General features: G+C 48.6%; 1 protein-coding gene across 1 annotated transcript in view; it reads left to right on the forward strand.

Moving 5' to 3' along the window:
* Window positions 1-17,772, forward strand: part of SLC7A6 (solute carrier family 7 member 6) — a 27,339-nt gene that overhangs the window by 567 nt on the left and 9,000 nt on the right. The window contains exons 2-3 of the mRNA XM_023763102.1: window positions 8,315-8,865; window positions 16,272-16,459. Of these exons, the coding sequence (XP_023618870.1) occupies window positions 8,352-8,865; window positions 16,272-16,459 (702 nt within the window). The 5' untranslated portion in view covers window positions 8,315-8,351. The remainder of the gene's footprint in view (window positions 1-8,314; window positions 8,866-16,271; window positions 16,460-17,772) is intronic.

Raw genomic sequence — 17,772 nt, forward strand, 5'->3', positions numbered from 1 at the left:
GGGGTCGGCTGCGAGCTGTCCTGCTGGAGCGGGAAGCGGTGCTCCTGGTCCCCGGGTCCTTTCCAGCGCCGCCGCCTCCTGGTACCTTGTTTGCTCATCTCTTGTCATAAACGGGAGGAGATATTTGTGAAACATGGTGAGAATTCTTCACTAAGCACTGAGCAAACAGCCTGGCTTCTGTGTAATGGTCCTTGTAAGTGGGACTCAGCAGGTCGTTGAACACATGTTTTCTGAGCACCTCTCGCGCGCGCCGGGCCATGTGCTCGGTGCACGGTTCAGAAGAATTCGGTCTCTGCCTCGATGGGGGGAGAAATCACGGCCAGCGCATCCAGCGCGGAGGTGGCAGACTGGGCCCATCTGGGGCTTATCTCTGAACGCTGTGCCCAGGTCTGAAAATCGGGGAGGAGCAGGCTGCTGGAAGCCCGGGCGTGCTCTCTGAGATGGTTGCCCGCCTTGCTCAGGTCCCATTTGTGCTGATGGTTTTTACGCCCCGACTTTGGTCTCAGGCTGTCATTTATGTTCTTATATCTGATTTTCCTTTCCTGATAAATATGTGGAAAGCCACAAGCATGAATTTTTTTTCCCCCGCCCTATCTTCCTCCTTCCCTGACTGGCAGTGGACTTTTATGGCAGACCGAAAATAAATAAATACCAGTTCTGTGACCAACCTCCCTGGCACTTCTTGGTACAGGAAATTTCCTGACCTCTGTCTCCAGGATGTGGATAATTTCTACGAAAGTGACGCAGATGTTCTGGGGACAAGGGGCTGGGGACAGCAGCTGTCTAGACATGAATGATTCGGAGGTGACCAGGCTGGTTCTCTGGTTCCTTTAGGCTGGTTGCTTTAGCTACGCTCCTGCTGTGGGTAATGGAACTTCCCAGGAATTGAGTGCTGCCCCTGCTGGGCCTGTAAAACTTGGATTTTTTTTTTTTTTTTTACAAAGATAAATATGGGCTGCTGCTTACTAGGCTCTTTTTTTGATAAATTACCTGTTACTCTTCGTTGTAGAGATTAAATGGCCAAGACAGACAAGTGGAATTAGGCCTTGGTGTGGAGACTTTATTTTCTTCATTTAGGATGAGGCGGCTAATGAAACCGTGATGTTTGCTTGTTTCTTCGCAGGTGAATGTTATTGCTCTGTTCTCTGTTAAACTTTCTTGGATCTTTGAGGTTTGGAAAGAGTTTTAGTTATATGCACACAAGACTTGTAAAAAGACTTTATTATATTAATAAAGTATATAATACATTATCTCTTTCTAATGAGTAATTGTGGTGGTTTATAATTAAAGGTCTTGCAACGAGGTTGTTAAAAAGAAATAGAAAACCAAAGCCATGGAGAAGACTAGATAGCAAATGCTGTTGAAAAGTAAGGGTATTTATTCACTGAGATTGGAGCTGAATTTGATCTTGAGGTTTCTGGTATCCCATGTAAAAAGGTCAACGTAAAGGCTGAGTCACATACACTTTGTTATTTGATAGAAGTACAATAAATATATATATATATTAAAGTTTAAGCATTAAAAAATTAATGCATACTCACTGTGGAAAATTTTAAGACTCAGAGAAGTTAAAAAAAAAAGTTCTCTGTGTTACCACCATTAAGATTTTGGTATTTCTCAACAGCATTTCCCCCCCAATAGTTATCAATTATTAAAGAGGTCTTTAAACTCCAGCTTGTAAAATATTCTTTGTAATTGAATTTTGAAAGAGCCCCTTGGCCCCCCCCCCCCAAAAAAAAATTGCATTTAATTGTTTTATGTCTAAATTTTCATAAGTAAATTTTAGTGGTCTGGTGAATTCCTTTATTATTTGCTGCAGGAGCTTGGAAAATAGGATGGGAACCTGCTAGAAAGCTGCATTGTGTCCTTAAAGTGGGGTTTAACACTGGTTTTCAAGACAGGAACTTACAGGGTGCCCTGAGTGATTTAATGGAAATGGTCTTCGACAGTGATTTTAAAGTCTGTGTGTTTTGGGACTGAGAAGTGACTGATAAGGGTGTGTGGTCTGCACAACCACTTTCTTTTATCAACTGAAGACAAAAGGATAGTCAATTCAGAGGTGATCTGGTAGGATTTTGTTGCACCCTCCCTCCCCACAAATACTGGGCTTCTTACCTAGAGATAGCGGGCTAACTACGAACTCTGTTGTAATCAGTGATGTTCATCCCTTTGCTGCAGAAAGGTTTGCAAGTCTACTCCGTGGAGACAGGATAAACAGGGCATCTCACACGGTAACCCACTGCTTTTTGAGACTGTGTGTAGGTACTGTTGTGACCAATTAAAGGCTGAGGAATTAAAAACCGCGCACTGTGACAAAATGGGAGGAACCACTCACTGTCTTCGCCTCGCTTCTCTGAGTGATCACTTCCCTTTAGTTCAGCCTTTGCTGCTGCTGTTCTGGGGAGCAAGTGACTAAGGTGTTTAGCGTTTGCACGGTCATTTCCCCCCACCCCCATCTTTTTACCTGTATCTTATTTATGTCTTTTAAAAAAAAAATAGGTTTCCTATAGACTGCGTGTTGGGTTTTGCATGTTTAGGTAATCTCAATCTCTCAATGTCTTTTATAGGGTTTGTTGTGTATTTTCTGTTCTAGGTGTTTTCTGTTTTGTTTTGTTTTGTATATTTTTATTCAATGATCATGGGCTGAGTACGGATCCTGTCCTAGGCCTTGTGTTGGGGCTGCTGACACAGACAAGGAGCTCACAAACTAGTTGGGAGAGACTGACAGTAAGTAAATGCAGCAACAGAGTGAGGTGGCTGCTAAGGCAGAAGTGTAGACTAGAAACCGTAGGGGTACAAGGAGATGTGGGGAGAAAGAGGGCCGTCAGGATATTATTGAGGGAAAGGTGGGCGAAGAAGAGTGTTAGAGGCCGAGTGCTCAGTGTGAACAAAGACGTGTGTGTCTGGTAGGCTCCAGGGTTTAGGAAACTGCAAGTAATTCAGTGTGACTGGACTGTGGGGGACTGTGTGCCGGAGGGGATTAAGCCCTGCTAAGAAGGTTGGAATTTGTCCTAAAGGCCTCAGACAGTACCTGAGGGAGGGTTCCTAACTGAACTCTGATACTGATGGCGTAGTAGATAGTAGGAGCCAAAGCTGTTTTTTCCCCATTGGAAGTCTGTCTCCCACCCCTGACTTGCCCCCATCTCCTGCATCGAGTCCTATTGCAGGTACCAATTTTATTTTTCTCAGAATTCATGTAACTACTTAGACAGGAACTATGTTGGGCCGTTCCATTTTCAGGTCTTCTGGATCTTTGCTGATTTTATTTATTTTTCATTAAATCTTTATTTTTTTTAGGGGAAGGAGGGGGACGGGAAAGGCAGGGTGTGCTCTGGGGAGGGAAGTGCACTGTCAATCTTTATTGTGGAAAGTATTACATATGTCCCCCTTTTCCCCCATTGACCCCTTCTAGCCCACCCCCCCTTCTGATTTTATGTGTACTTGTTCTATTGATGATTGAGAGAGGTGTGTTGAAGTCTCCAACTATAGTTTTGGATTTGTCTATTTCTCCATTCAGATCTATCAGTTTTTGCTTCATGTATTTTGAAGCTGTGTTGTTGGAAGAGATATATATTTAGAATTGACTTCTTGGTGAATTGACCTCTTTGTCATTATGTAATACCCCTCTTTATCCCTAGCAATATTTCTTATTCTGAAGCCTATTTTGTCTCATGTTCATATACCTACTCCACGTTTCTTTTGATTAGCGTTTGCATGGTTATTTCCCCCCCACCCCCATCTTTTTTCCTCTAACTTATTTATGTCTTTTTTTTAAAAAAATAGGTTTCCTATAGACTGCATGTTGGGTTTTGCATTTTTAGGTAATCTCTCAATGTCTGTCTTTTAATTGGTATGTTTAGATCATTTACATTTCATGTTATTTTTTTATATGGTTGGATTAGAATCTGCTGCCTTGCTAGTTTTCTGTTTTCTATTAGTTCCTTATGTTCTATGTTTCTTTTTTCTGCCTACTTTTGGATTGGGCACTTTTATGATCTGTTTTATCTCCACCGTTGCCTTATTGTTTATACCTCTTTTTTTTAAATTGGTTGTCCTAGTTTTACAATGCATATCTTTAATTACTCACAGTCTGCTTTAATTAAATTGCATAATTTCACAGATAAAACCCTAACAGTATAACTCTCAATTCTTCCTCCTTATCTTTGTACTGTTGTTGTCATACGTTTTGCTTTTACATGTGCTCTAAGTCCACAGTACATTACTACTATTTTTGCTTATATTCTAGAGCAATGAAAAATAAACAACAAAAAAGTATTTTAAAATATTTACCTCAGGCCAATTGATATTTCCCTACAACTCTTGGAGGCTCTATTCTGTTTTATTTTTTTTCACTTTTTTTCCATTTGGACTCTTGTGGTTTTCATTTCTTTGCTGAGATTTCGCATCTGTTCTTGAATGCTGTCCAAGTTTCCTATGAGAACGTTTATGTATTAATTGTTAACCTACAAATAAAAGGCCAATGTGAGAGGCTACAAACATTTGAGACCTAAAACAATAGCACTGGTTTAGGTAGAGAGGATTAGGAGGTGAAGGCAGAGAGAGAGAGGGAAGGGGAATGATGACATGAAAAGGAGGGAGTTTTTGTGGGTGTAAATAAGCTAAGGAAGGAATTTCCATAGATGCAGATAAGCTAACAATAGAAATTTAAAGAATGTCTTTAAATTTCAGGCCTCCAGCCCAAAGGTTATTTTAACCAGTCTTAACATTCCAGAAGTTTGAAAAGTAGGATATGCAAGGCAGTTCTTCTGGGATGGGAGTTCCTCCTCCATGTCAGAGTGACTTTGCTTGTATTATTTTTCACATAGTCATAGTTATTTTCATTTCCCTGTAGGTAATTTCAATATCTGAGTCATCTCTAGGTCATATCCTATTGACTACTTTGCCTCTTGATAGTGGGTTGTTCCTCTTGTTTTATTCTGTGTGTTGCTTGTTGCTTGTTATCGATTGCCAGGTGTAGGTACATAGCATGAATTCTGGGACACGAGCACCCCTCTTCTTTGACTAGGCTGTTGGTGTAGAAGTTTGAGTTGGTTGGGAGGGGAGTTGTGTTTGGGTTTTGTTGTTGCTGTGGTTTTCTTTTGCGTATCAAAGGCTTGGGGTCAGGTTTGCTGGAGGGAGGGTGTTTCCGGTGTTTTTGCTCCAGTTGAGCTTTAAGGCTTTCTGCACCTGTGCCCGAGGCTCAGCCGACCACAGACCACAGTAGTCTTGTTGCTGGGTACTTGCTACAATTGTTTTGGTTCAGCCTCGCCTTAGGCAGGCCCTGTTTCCCTGGCTCTGGGTGTGGATGGATCTTTCTGGGTGACCCCACTCCTCCCCCAGAGGTAGGACACCTCTAATGCTCTACCTCTGGATCCAAATATTCTGCCTCAGCTGTTTTGGTGGTGACAGTCTGCTGCCTTCTCCCCAGGTGTTTCATATTTTTATCCTTATTTGATTTTTTTGGGCTGCCTCCTGTATGTCCCCTACTGGGGATCTAGCCCGAAACCCAGGCTTGTGCCCTGACCGGGAATTGAACCGGTGACTTCTTGGTTCATGGGTTGATGCTCAACCACTGAGCCACACTGGCTGGGCAAGATTTTTCTTCTTTAGAGAAGGGACCAGGTAGACCTTTGTATTTTTCACAGAGTAGTGACTGCTTTCTTCAGACTAGTACTGCTGCAAGGCTTTCTCTGGTCTCCTCTCTAGTATTTCTTATGAGCCTCCATCAAGGTCTGTGGAGAAAAACCTCTGAGCTATAACCTTCCTATATAATAAAAGCATAGTATGCAAATTGTCCCCTCGACCGAGAGTTCATCCAGGAGTTCTACCAGGGGGCAGGGCTGGCTGGGGGAAGGGAGGGAGGCCCCGCCGGCCGGCAGCTGGCAGCCACAGGGGACCCTACCCTGCTGGTAATCTAGTAAGTTTTCCTGAATTCTGTGAGCTACTCTAGCAAATTAATTGAACTCAAGGAGGGGGTAGTAGGAACCCCCAACTTACAGCCAGTCAGTGAAAAGCACTGGTAACCACCTGGACATCGGAAGTGCTAGTAGGGGCAGGTTTGTGGGACTGAGCCCTTAACCTGTGGAATCTGACACTATCTTTGGGTAGGTAGCGTCAGAATTGAGTGAAATTGTAGGACACCAGTCGGTGTTGCGGAATTGCTTGATGTGTGGAAAACCCACACAGAAGTCCAAATAGAGTTCCCAGCTGGGGCTGACGGGACAGGAGGAGGCTGGCGTGGTCACTGGAGCCAGTTCTTCTGCTTCCGTGTCCAGTTGGGTGAAAAGGCAGCCCAGGTCTCTCTGCACCTGACTCGTGAGACTATAGGCTCCTCGGCTGTTTCCTTGTTTTGTTTGCATGCCTGGACTCACCTGACAGACGCGTGAAAACAAATAAGTTTCCAATTGCCTGCATAGGGAAATCTGCAGGCGTGGTGCCAGGAGTGAAAGTGGTGCCTCCTCTAAGCAGCCAGGCCTCGTCTACGCAGAGGTAGACTGGCTCACCTCCTCTGGGAGTGGGGGAGGGTTTACTAATGCCCCAGAGGAGCGTGTTATTTTTTATTTTTTTTTAAATATATTTTTATTGATTTCAGAGAGGAAGGGAGAGGGAGCGAGAGAGAGAAGCATCAATGATGAGAGAGACTCATTGATCAGCTGCCTCCTGCACGCCCCACACTGGGGATTCGAGCCCACAACCCAGGCATGTGCCCTGACCAGGAATGGAACTGTCACCTCCTGGTTCATAGATTGATGCTCAATCACGGAGCCACGCCAGCCGGGCCAGAGGAGTTTTTTTCCACCTGGGCTCAGGTCTGTGGTCTGACGGGGGACTGGGATAGGTAAGGCAGGAGTTTTGGGTGAGGCTGTGGAGATTGGAGTTTTGCCTGAGAACTGCTCACTCTTGAAGGCCCTGATTCCCTTGCACTGAGCTCACTGAGGCAAGGCTCTGGCACATCCATTTCGTCGAGCAGATTAGAGGCTTCTGGGAAGCGGATGTGCTGATCCATTCATTCTTTGTTTGAGATGCCATTCTTATCCATGGAAGTTATCTCCATGCCTGTGAAGGACTGATTCCTGGGTGGGAAATACATGGCCTACAGGATTCCTCTCTCCAGAAGGTGAGTCAGGAATAGGGAATCTGAATTCCTGACTCCAGGGCACAGGCATTGAGGGAGGGAGAGGCCATGCTGAGTGCAGGGTCAGGAAGGTGCCTTCTTCCTCGGACAGATTCTGGGTCCTTCGTAGGTAGGTTGTTGTAGAATCCAACGTCCTTGAGGTTTCTGGACTGGCCCAACTCTAATCCAAAGGTGGTATTGCGTGCACACATGCGTGTGTGTGTGCGTGTGTGTATGTGTGTGTGTGTGTGTTCCATCTCCCTTTAGGCTGTCTTCCAAAACCAGATCTGTGGATAAGAGGAACCTTATCTTATAGCTTTGATTGGGTGTCAAGACTTCTGGATCCTATTCTGGGAGAATCTTTTGGTAGACTCAGATGGTAGTGAGGGGCGTGCTGAGGAGAAAAGCAAGTAAGCCCATAGCAGATGAGCTCCACGTTAGCATGCCCCATGAATATTCTTTCTCCATCTGGTCTTATTATGTTACCCCTCTCGGAGCACCCTGGAAAAAAAGAAAGGTGTTGAATGGGCACGGAGCCATGGAGGAAGTAAGGTGGGTATTTTGGAAAGAGCAGCATACGGGTGTGTATTTTCATGAGGATCTTCTCCTTGGTCCAGTCTCTGCAATAGTGATGTGCCCTTGTCTGAGCATCTTCCTGGCCCTTCCCACCACATGCTCATGTTCTCTGCCCGCCTGACAGCAGCTGCAGACTTTCCCACATGTGGCTGGAGGCTGCAGAAGTCCCCGTTATGTTGGGGTGGAGGTGAGTGGGCAGGATTACCTGGGGATGGACAGTGCGAAGCCTTTCTCTCAGGCTGGCGGGGCTGTGAACCTGGTGCTGGGACTCTGGGTCTTCTCCACGGGGCAGGTTTGCAGGTCTTAAGCTGCAAAAACTACGTCCCAGGAGAATCTGTGCTATGGATAAAGCTAATGCCAGCCGACCCAGGGCGTCAAGCCAGGTACCTCATGTTGGAAGTCGCCTTCCTATCTTGCCTGATCGCTTCTGGTATCTTTCTTGGGAGCAGTTGCCACTTATTTCCCCGAGTCCCGTGTGGAAACAGGCTCATTGATTTCAGGTCTGTGTATGAGGCGTGCTGTTCCCACATAGGAGGTGGGCAGGGACATCTGCCTGCCCTGCAGGTCTAAACTAGCACCTCCCCAGCCCCTGCCTTAGACTGACATGCTTACATCCTTTGCCAGGCTGTCGTCCACACCGGTGTGAAAGGAGCTATTTGCCATGGAAGCCCGGGAGAGCACGGCGTCCACCTATCAGTTCATGTCCGAGGCCAACCAGCCCAGGGAGGAAGATGATAGCGTGGCACCTCAAGGGACCACGGAAACTATGCAGCTGAAGAAGGAGATCTCGCTGCTGAATGGGGTCAGCCTGGTGGTGGGCAACATGATCGGCTCAGGAATTTTTGTCTCGCCCAAGGGCGTTCTGGTACACACGGCTTCCTACGGGTTGTCGCTGGTCATATGGGCCATTGGCGGGCTTTTCTCTGTTGTGGGTGCCCTTTGCTATGCAGAACTGGGGACCACCATCACCAAATCTGGGGCCAGCTATGCTTATATTCTAGAGGCCTTTGGGGGCTTCATTGCCTTCATCCGCCTGTGGGCCTCCCTGCTAATCGTTGAGCCCACCAGTCAGGCCATCATCGCTATCACCTTTGCCAACTACATCATCCAGCCCTCCTTTCCCACCTGTGATCCCCCTTACCTGGCCTGCCGTCTCCTCGCTGCTGCTTGCATATGTAAGTCTGGGGGCTCTGGGGGAGTATGGGTGGGGGTTGGCGGTTACTTTAATGATGCTAATAGTACCTTCTATTGAACAGCATATTTTGCTTGTTGGGAGGAAAAGAGGTATTATGTCTCTTCAAGAAGTAATTTCTTTTTTTTTTGGAAAAAAATTATTTAAATATATTTTTATTGTCCTAACCGGTATGGCTCAGTGGATAGAGCCACCGGCCTGCGGGCTGAAGGATCCCAGGTTCGATTCCGGTCAAGGGCATGTACCTTGGTTGCAGGCACATCCCCAGTAGGGGGTGTGCAGGAGGCAGCTGATCGATGTTTCTAGCTCTCTATCCCTCTCCCTTCCTCTCTGTAAAAAAATCAATACAATATATTTAAAAATATATACATATATATATTTTTATGGATTTCAGAGAGGAAGGGAGAGGGAGAGAGAGATAGAAACATCAACGATGAGAGAGAGAGAGATAGAAACATCAACGATGAGAGAGAATGCATTGATCAGCCCCCTGCACGCCCCCTACTAGGGGTCGAGTCCGCAACCTGGGCATGTGCCCTGACCGGGAATCGAACCGTGACCTTCTAGCGGGGCTCAAGAAGTAATTTCACCAAAGTCATCTGGTCCTGAGATAAGGGCACAGGGTGGGGTGGGAGAAGTTTAAATTTGTTTGTGGCTGTGAATGCCTCACATTCCTCTCACTCTCCGCTGTCCCTGAGTTCTGTTCCCCAGTCTGTGACGGGTCGGTGCATGTCTTACTAGTGTATTTGTCTTGTAGGTGTTTTGATTGGAATTGATATCACTAGTTATAACTTAACCCGGAAAAAAACATCAGTGGTGAGGCCTTGATTATGCTGCAAAAAATAAAAATAAATGTTATTTTGCTTCCCAGCTTTTTATCTTAAACCAGTTTAGAGGCATCCGTGAGGAGATCGCTTCTTTAGATGGTGGGTGATCCCTCAGGCCCGCAGGCCCACAGGGCCGCTTCTGGCTGCCGCTGTCACAGCCGGTTCTAAGCAGCAGGCTCCACACCAAAACGGCTTTCCCCGCTGGTGTTTCAGATTTCTTTACACTGATCTGTAAACGAGTCCTGCCTGGGGCCAGTGAGAGGCAGGTGGGTGGCCTCTACCCTGTATTTGGGTTTTTGAGGAAAGAACCGAAGAGATCTCAGCGGATCCCTCTTTCTTTTTCATTTTTCTCTCCTAAGGTGGTAAGGAGGGATTCTGTGTGAAGTCGCCGAAAGGGAAAGAGGTGACGGTGAATTTCCCCAGTCCTGTAGAGCTGGTGTGTTTTCTTTAGCTGTGAAGTGGCCCAGAATTCCCCCCTGTGTTCCTTAGCATTGTGTTGCCAGAGGCACTTAATTATACTGTGTTCTTTCCATATCTCTGCTTGCAAAAGTTCTGGCAGTATATGTAATTTATCCTCCGGATTATAAAGGATTGTACCGTACACGGTGCCTCCTAACATGAAGGCATTTGTTACAGACAAATGTTAAAGGGAACCCCTCCACAGGTACCCCAGAGAGGCGGTGGGGGGAGGGGGGAGGGGGGAGGGGGGAGGGGGGAGGGGGGGTACGCAGTTGTATATCTGATAGGATTTGGCCAGGGGGACGTTGGCCCGACTGAGCTCTCTAAAAAAGGGAATGGTTTTCTGATTATAAAACATATTCATCAAGGAGAAAATTAATTTAGCCTCAGATTACCTCTTAATCTACCACCAAGAGTTGAGGACATTTTTTTGTTTGTTAATCCTCACCCGAGGATATTTTTTCCATTGATTTTTAGAGAGAGTGGAAGGGAGGGGGAGAGACAGAAAGAGAGAGAAACATCGGTTGCCTCCCGCATGTTCCCAGACCCGGCTGGAGATTGAACCTGCAACCCAGGTACGTGCCCTTGACTGGGAATCGAACCAGAGACCCTTTGTTCCGCAGGCCGACACTCTAACCACTGAGCAACACCAGTTAGGGCGGTAGTTCTTGAGGTCCCCAGGTCCCCTCTCCGGCCAGGTGCCCAGCATTGTAAGTATAGGTGCCCAGTACTTGATTTGACTGCAGAAGTGTATGTTTCTGGCTTAGTTATTGTCAGTACATTTATCTCTGTGGGATCCTGCTTTTTCTGTAGCCGCACACACATCATTGGTGAGTATTTTCTGTGCCGTTTTCAGCGTGGAAGTCAGTTCAGCACTGACATAGAGGCATCAAAGCAGAGGCCTCCTCACAGTTGAGACTCCATGGCCCCTGAGGGTTTGTTTGGCCAGGCCAACAGTGAGGAGGAGGAGGGGGAGGGAGAGAGGGAGGAAGGGGGAGGGTTGGAACGGTTCCTTCCCCTCCCTGTGGCCTCTGGGAAGAGGGAGCTGGACTGTCCGCAGAACAGGGACTACAACTTCAGGTTGCCAGGCCAGTGCACCACACCAATTCAATATGAGAGGCGCAGGTCTGTCTGAGGGCACATGTATTATTCAGGATTAGTTTGTGTTTCAAACACTGAAAACCAAAAGCAGCAGGGCTCACACATATTGAAATTTATTTCTTCCGCATGTCAAAAGCAGACGGCGTGGGGCTTGCAGGATGACTTCATAATCCTCCAGGGAGCCAGGTTCCTTCCTTCTGCCTCCCGGGTCTGTCCTCCTCAGCATGTGATTTCTAGCTGGTGGTTCAGGCCGGCTACTCAAGCTCAAGCTGTCCTATCTGCATCATGGCTGAGAGCAAGAACAAAGAAAGGCATGCCTTACCCTTTAAAGAGATTTCCTGAGGTCTTATTCATATTGCTAATGCATGAAAACATTCAAACCTGTGAAGAATTTTTGTGAGTTTATTTGAGCCAAACTGTCGACCATTGCTGGGAAGCAGAATCTCAACGTATTGTGTGAATGCTCCAGAGAATGGCAGTTTTTCACCTTGTTTTATATATTACCTTCAGAGGAGGGGATGTAAGAGGGTTACGTGAAACCCACTGGTGATCGATTAGGGAGGTGGGAGAAAGCAAAGCAGGGAAACCTCTGGGATTGGATAAAAATTAAATCGACAGACACATATTCTTATTTTTTAAATTTTTTATAACATCCTTTTTCTTTAAAAAAATATATTTTTATTGATTTCAGAGAGGAAGGGAGAGGGAGAGAGAAACAGAAATATCAATGATGAGAGAGAATCATGGATCAGCTGCCTCCTGCATGTCCCCTACTGGGGATCAAGCCCACAACCCGGGCATGTGCCCTGACCAGGAATTGAACCCTGACCTCCTGGTTATAGGTCTACGCTCAACCACAGAGTCACACCTGCTGGGCTGGGCATATACTTCTTTTACACAGGTGGGTACAGGATAGTTAACAGTCAGTTAATAAGATTAATAACAATGAACAACAATTAACAGCTAACAGTGAGGGAATTTGTGGTCTCCACCCTGGTGCCCTCACAGATTGGTTGTGCCTTGAGAGGTCTGGGAAAAGGGAAGTTACACGTCGCCCTGACGTCCCACAGGTATGTTATCTTAGATGCGAAAGGACAATAGGCTCAGTAAAGATGGAAGTTGATCTTTGTCAGGGAAAACACTGGCCTAGGACACGACTACCCACTAAGTGAACTGCTTTTTAATGAAAGGTTGTCGTTTCAGGCCACCCTTTGTGGTTCCTTTAGGCCTCTGGAGTTTGCCAGGCCACCACGCAGGCCTTCCCTGAGTGAGTCAGGCCAGCACGTGGCCCCTTTTTGTCCACACCATGGAACTTGGCTTACATCCTGGGGCAGGAGCCTAGTTACCTGGCCATACCTCCCTGCAAGAGAAGCTGGTCAATGTCCACTCTATTTGGGGGCAACCATGACTCTGGCTAAAATTCCTATCACTAAGATAAAATGGAAAAACAGGGATTAGAAGATAACTAGTGATCTTTGCCACAGAGAGACTTGGGGATTTGTTTCTGCTTTGGGATTGGGTCTGGATTTGCTATTTGAATGAATACTCCTTTCTCAGCAACCAGCTCCCAGAGAGACGTTCTGGGACGCATGGAGGAGTGAGGATCAGCTTGTGAAATTTTATTTCTTTTTTGATTATTTGTGGACGAAAAATATATTTAAAAAATATTTTTTAAAAACATATTTTTATTAATTTCAGAGAAGAAGGGGGAGGGAGAAGAGAGACAGAAACATCAATGATGAGAGAGAATCATTGATTGGCTTCTTGCACACCCCCCGCTGGGATTGAGCCTGCGACCCCGGCAGGTGCCCTGACCAGGAATGGATCCGTGACCACTGAGCCACGCCGGTGGGGTGACATTTTATTTCTTAATTAGAATCAGGAAAACATTCAGAGGACTTGACTGCTGCTTGGTAGACTGTTTTCAGAGCTCTCTGTTCCCTGGCAGGGCTGAGCGTTGGGTGAAGCAAGCAGGCGCCCGGGGCCAGCGTTTAAGGATGGTTTGCCAAGTGGCCCTCTGACAGCGAGTGCCTCCCACTAAGTATTTTTATTTTTACTGAGAAAGAAGCATATGTGCTCGGTAAATAAGTCTAAGGATAGCAGGGCACACGATGGGAAAGGTCTCCTCCCCAGAGGCAGCCACGGTGACCAGGCTCTCTTGTACCTTTCAGCTGGTCTTTCAGAAACGCTCCGCAGGGACCCCCACAAGGCACGGCCTTCACTCATCCCTTCAGCACCGGTCGTGAATTCCCACTGTGTGCAGAGAGGACTCAGCCGTGGGGGGACGTGAATTCCCACTGTGTGCAGAGAGGACTCAGCCGTGGGGGGACGTGAATTCCCACTGTGTGCAGAGAGGACTCAGCCGTGGGGGGACGTGAATTCCCACTGTGTGCAGAGAGGACTCAGCCGTGGGGGGACGTGAATTCCCACTGTGTGCGGAGAGGACTCAGCCGTGGGGGGACGTGAATTCCCACTGTGTGCAGAGAGGACTCAGCCGTGGGGGCCGTGTGGCAGGGCGGAGGGTAGGAGAAGGAGCAGAAGTGAGAGGGGGTGCCTGTGTGTGTGGCTCAGGAGTTTGTCAGCGTCCCTCCCCATCCTGCAACCGCATCTGGGTGCTACGAGCCAGGAGCACAGTCTCTTGGTGTGTCTGTCCATCTTTCTCCCTCTTTTTGTCCCTTTCTCCCTGCCTCTGCCTCCTCGTCTCTGTCTCTTATCTCTCTCTGTCTTCTGCGTCAGACTTTCATCACAAGCTGCACACCCTCTCACTTCTTTCCGTGGTCCTGCTTCCTTCCTCCGCTTTCTTGTGGTTCCTTTGTTACAGGGTCTGTCTGTGACTTTGACTCGCGGTGGCCCTGACTGCTGCGATGAGGTAGATTCTGTCTCTGAGTATCGCGACTCCATGTTCCTGGGAAAGATGATCCAACAGGCTCAGCTGGGGTCCAGTGTCCAGCTTGGTCAGTCAGGCACAACAGAGGCGGGGGAGGGAGGCCCGTACCTCACAATATCCTTACTGTCTTGCACCAGGGCCTGTGGATTACTGGTGGCTATCAACTAGGTCAGTGGTCGGCAAACTGCGGCTCGCGAGCCACACGTGGCTCTTTGGCCCCTTGAGTGTGGCCACGAAGTTTCAATTGCACTGTACGTGCGCGCCCGCACGTGGTATTTTGTGGAAGAGCCACACTCAAGGGGCCGCGGTTTGCCGACCACTGAACTAGGTGATCCTTCTGACAGCTGATCTAGGCTGAGCCCCACACCCTTTGGGTAGCAGGGCAGGTCCCTGGGAAGACCTGCTGGCAGCATGCGTTCCTTTGGTCTTCTCCCCTCCCCCTGACCTTCGCCCTCGCCCCCCAGCCCCCACCTCCTATGACTGTTCTAGCAAGCATCCGTGTCATTCATTTGCCAGAGGATGGAGTGAAAGCTCTCAGAGTGTTTTCGAGGCTGTTCGGCCACCGTGTCTTATTTCCACAGGCTGGCCCTAGCCTCTCTCTCCACTGAGTGGACGGATGTCCAAGTTTCTGACCCTCGCCTTGTTCCGGGGAATTCAAGGTTAAGTGAGAGTCATCACCTGCCTGATTCTAACAGAGTTCGCCCTTTCCCCTCTTTGTTTGGCAATAAGCTTAAGAAAACAAAATGCTTTTGTTTCCCCCTAAGAATTATGATCTCCTGGGGAAGCACCATCCAAATGCCCCAGGGAGAGACCTTCCTGAGACGGAGGTTCACATGACCACAGCCCCAGGATCTGAGCTGTGCTGTGAAGTGAGACTGCTGCAGCCGGAGGGGGAGAGAGAGCGCAGTGAGCCACTGGCTGGTTTGTCTGGGGAAGGTTTTACAGAGGAAGTGGGGTAGAGCTAGGCCTTGAAAGCGAGAGTTGCTGTGGCTACGGCAGGAGGAGAGGAGGACATTTCTTTTTCGTGCGTATCTGGCACCAGTAAAGAGAGAGTCTGGTGAAGTAGACAAAACAGGTGGGAGTCGGTAGGGGTGGTCTGGAACCCCTTGTGCATTGCCCTTGTGTCTTCCCTATGGATCAGAGCAGTACCTGGGCCCGGGTATCACCGAGGTGTGTGAGGAACTGGAACATAAAGCCACTGGTGCTGGCAGGAGCCCAGGGAATGCCCAAGTGGGCTCACTTCCCATGGACCGCACCGAGCACTGTGGGGCCTGGGAGAGATCAGTGGGGTCCACGTGAGCTTAGGAATGGTAGTTGGCCCCTTTCAGCCTCAGTTTTCTCATCTGTAGAATGGAAATCAGGGATGTCTGTATTTTGGGGCTGTGAGAATTAATTGACAGGATGTATGACAGATTTCTTTTTCACACTCATAGACAAAGCATTGCCTACTTCCTAAGTGAACTGCCACCTACATCCAGATTCACCTCATTTATAAAAATGGGCTCTCTTTGTGTCTACTACTCTTTAACGTGTCCATGCGCAGGGATTGTGCCCTGTTTTGTCTATGACCTTGAGAGTCTGAGTGGGCTTGGGAGTCTGAGTGGGCCTGGGAGAAATTTCCAAAAATGGTCTGGTTGTCAGAATTTATGAATACGGCCCCGGCCAGTTTTTCTCAGCGGTTAGAGCGTCGGCCTGCGGACTTGAAGAAGGGTTGCAGGTTCAATTCCCTGTCCAGGGCATGCACCTTTCACTTTGATGTTCTCTCCCCCCCCCCACCTCCCCCCCCCCTCATTCCTCCTTCCTCCCTTCCACTCTCTCTGGAAATCAATGGGAAGAGTGTCCTCAGGTGAGGATTAAAAAAACAAAACAAAAAAGACTTGATGAATATGAGTCATGCCTTTGTATCTTGTCAACAGTGAGGGGCTGTTCATGGGGACTCCCAGCTGGGGCACATGGGAGCTGTCCCTCCATTTGCCTGTTCTGGTTCTGACCGGTCCATTGGCCTCCTTGCTGTAGGCAGATAGGGCAGAAGTGATAGACTCCGGCCAAGGAGGTTGGGCCTCTGTGCTCTCCGTCGGAGCCTGCCAGGGACTGACTGTACGGTTTTTCTCCTAGGTCTGCTGACATTTGTGAACTGTGCCTATGTCAAGTGGGGCACCCGCGTACAGGATACTTTCACTTACGCGAAGGTCCTAGCGCTCATTGCCATCATTGTCATGGGCCTTGTTAAACTGTCCCAGGGTAAGGAGGGCCTGAGGCGGGAAGGAGGGTGGATGACTCCGGGAGGCCCCCGCGGGGATTCTGTGAGCTCTACGTTCAGCTCTTGGTACATGGAAGACTGTGTCAGCGAGAACAGGAGATCTGTTCCTGGGGCTCTTGGGTCAGGCCGGCTTGGCCAAATGGACATGAGCCAGCCCCTCCCTCAGGGCTTTCCCGTTCAGGAGGCTAAGCCAGTGGTCGGCAAACCCATTAGTCAACAGAGCCAAATGTCAACAGTACAACAATGGAAATTTCTTTTGAGAGCCAAATTTTTTAAACTTAAACTATATAGGTAGGTACATTGTTATTAACTTAATTAGGGTACTCCTAAGGCTTAGGAAGAGCCACACTCAAGGGGCCAAAGAGCCGCATGTGGCTCGCGAGCCGCAGTTTGCCGACCACGACCACGGGCGCTAGGCGCTCTGCAAGAAGCCGGCTGAGAGCTCTTGGAACTTGGGTCGTAATTGGGTCATAAAAGCAAACAGCGGGGATGGAGTGAACCCTGCTCTGGCTCCTATTTTTGGTCTGCGATTGCCAGGCAGCAAGTAGGGAGACTTGGCCCTCCTTGAGAGGGGCGGAAGGGTGTGTGTGTGGGTGGTGGGTGGGGCGAGGGGAGGGGATAGGGTATGAAAATGAATGATTACTTCATCTGGACTTGCTCTTATTCAGGATTCCTCCCCAAAGTCAGCTCTCAGAAAAAATATCAAAATAATGTGAATTTGGCACTGACTTTTCTGCAGGCTGGCTTTAAAAGCTTTTCATTCCTGCATCAGAGCAAACTGGCAGTGAGGGTAGCAGGCCTCCCAGGATCTCCTGAGTCCTTGGCGAAGTCCTCAGGCCCGGGCTGTCGTAATCCCTTTCACAACCATTCTCTGGACTTGGCTGTGTTTATAATCACCGGAGGCACTGAGACCCCCACCTCAGACCTGTTGGCTCAAACTCTGGTGGGCTTGGAGTTGAAAAAGGTCTGTTTTTAAGAAGCGCCCGTGCAGTTCTTAAGCAGCCGGCCCGGCACCTCTGCACACGTGCCGCCTTAGTGCGCACAGCCAGCCCTCCGGGTGTCCCTGGAGCCTCAGGAGCATCCGGCCCTCTTTGCCGCGCTGAGGGCCGGGTCTGGGCTTCCCGCGGGGGGGTGGGGGGAGTGGGGGGGGTGGGGGTGGGGGGTGGGGTGGCTCCCGCAGGGGGTGGCGGGCAGGCTCCCTTAGAAGTCTGGGTCTGGTTAAGAAACCTGCAGGGTGTCCAGGAAGTCTCTCCACGGGCAGCTGGCGCCCCCATCCTGGGCGTTCAAGTCCGTAAGAGTCTCCAAGAGAATGTCGAGTGCCTGGCTGCGCTTCAGGGGTGGAGGTGACCCAGGTCA

The sequence above is a fragment of the Myotis lucifugus genome, unplaced genomic scaffold, assembly GCF_000147115.1.
Source record: "Myotis lucifugus unplaced genomic scaffold, Myoluc2.0 scaffold_274, whole genome shotgun sequence".
Classification (NCBI taxonomy): Eukaryota; Metazoa; Chordata; class Mammalia; order Chiroptera; family Vespertilionidae; genus Myotis; species Myotis lucifugus.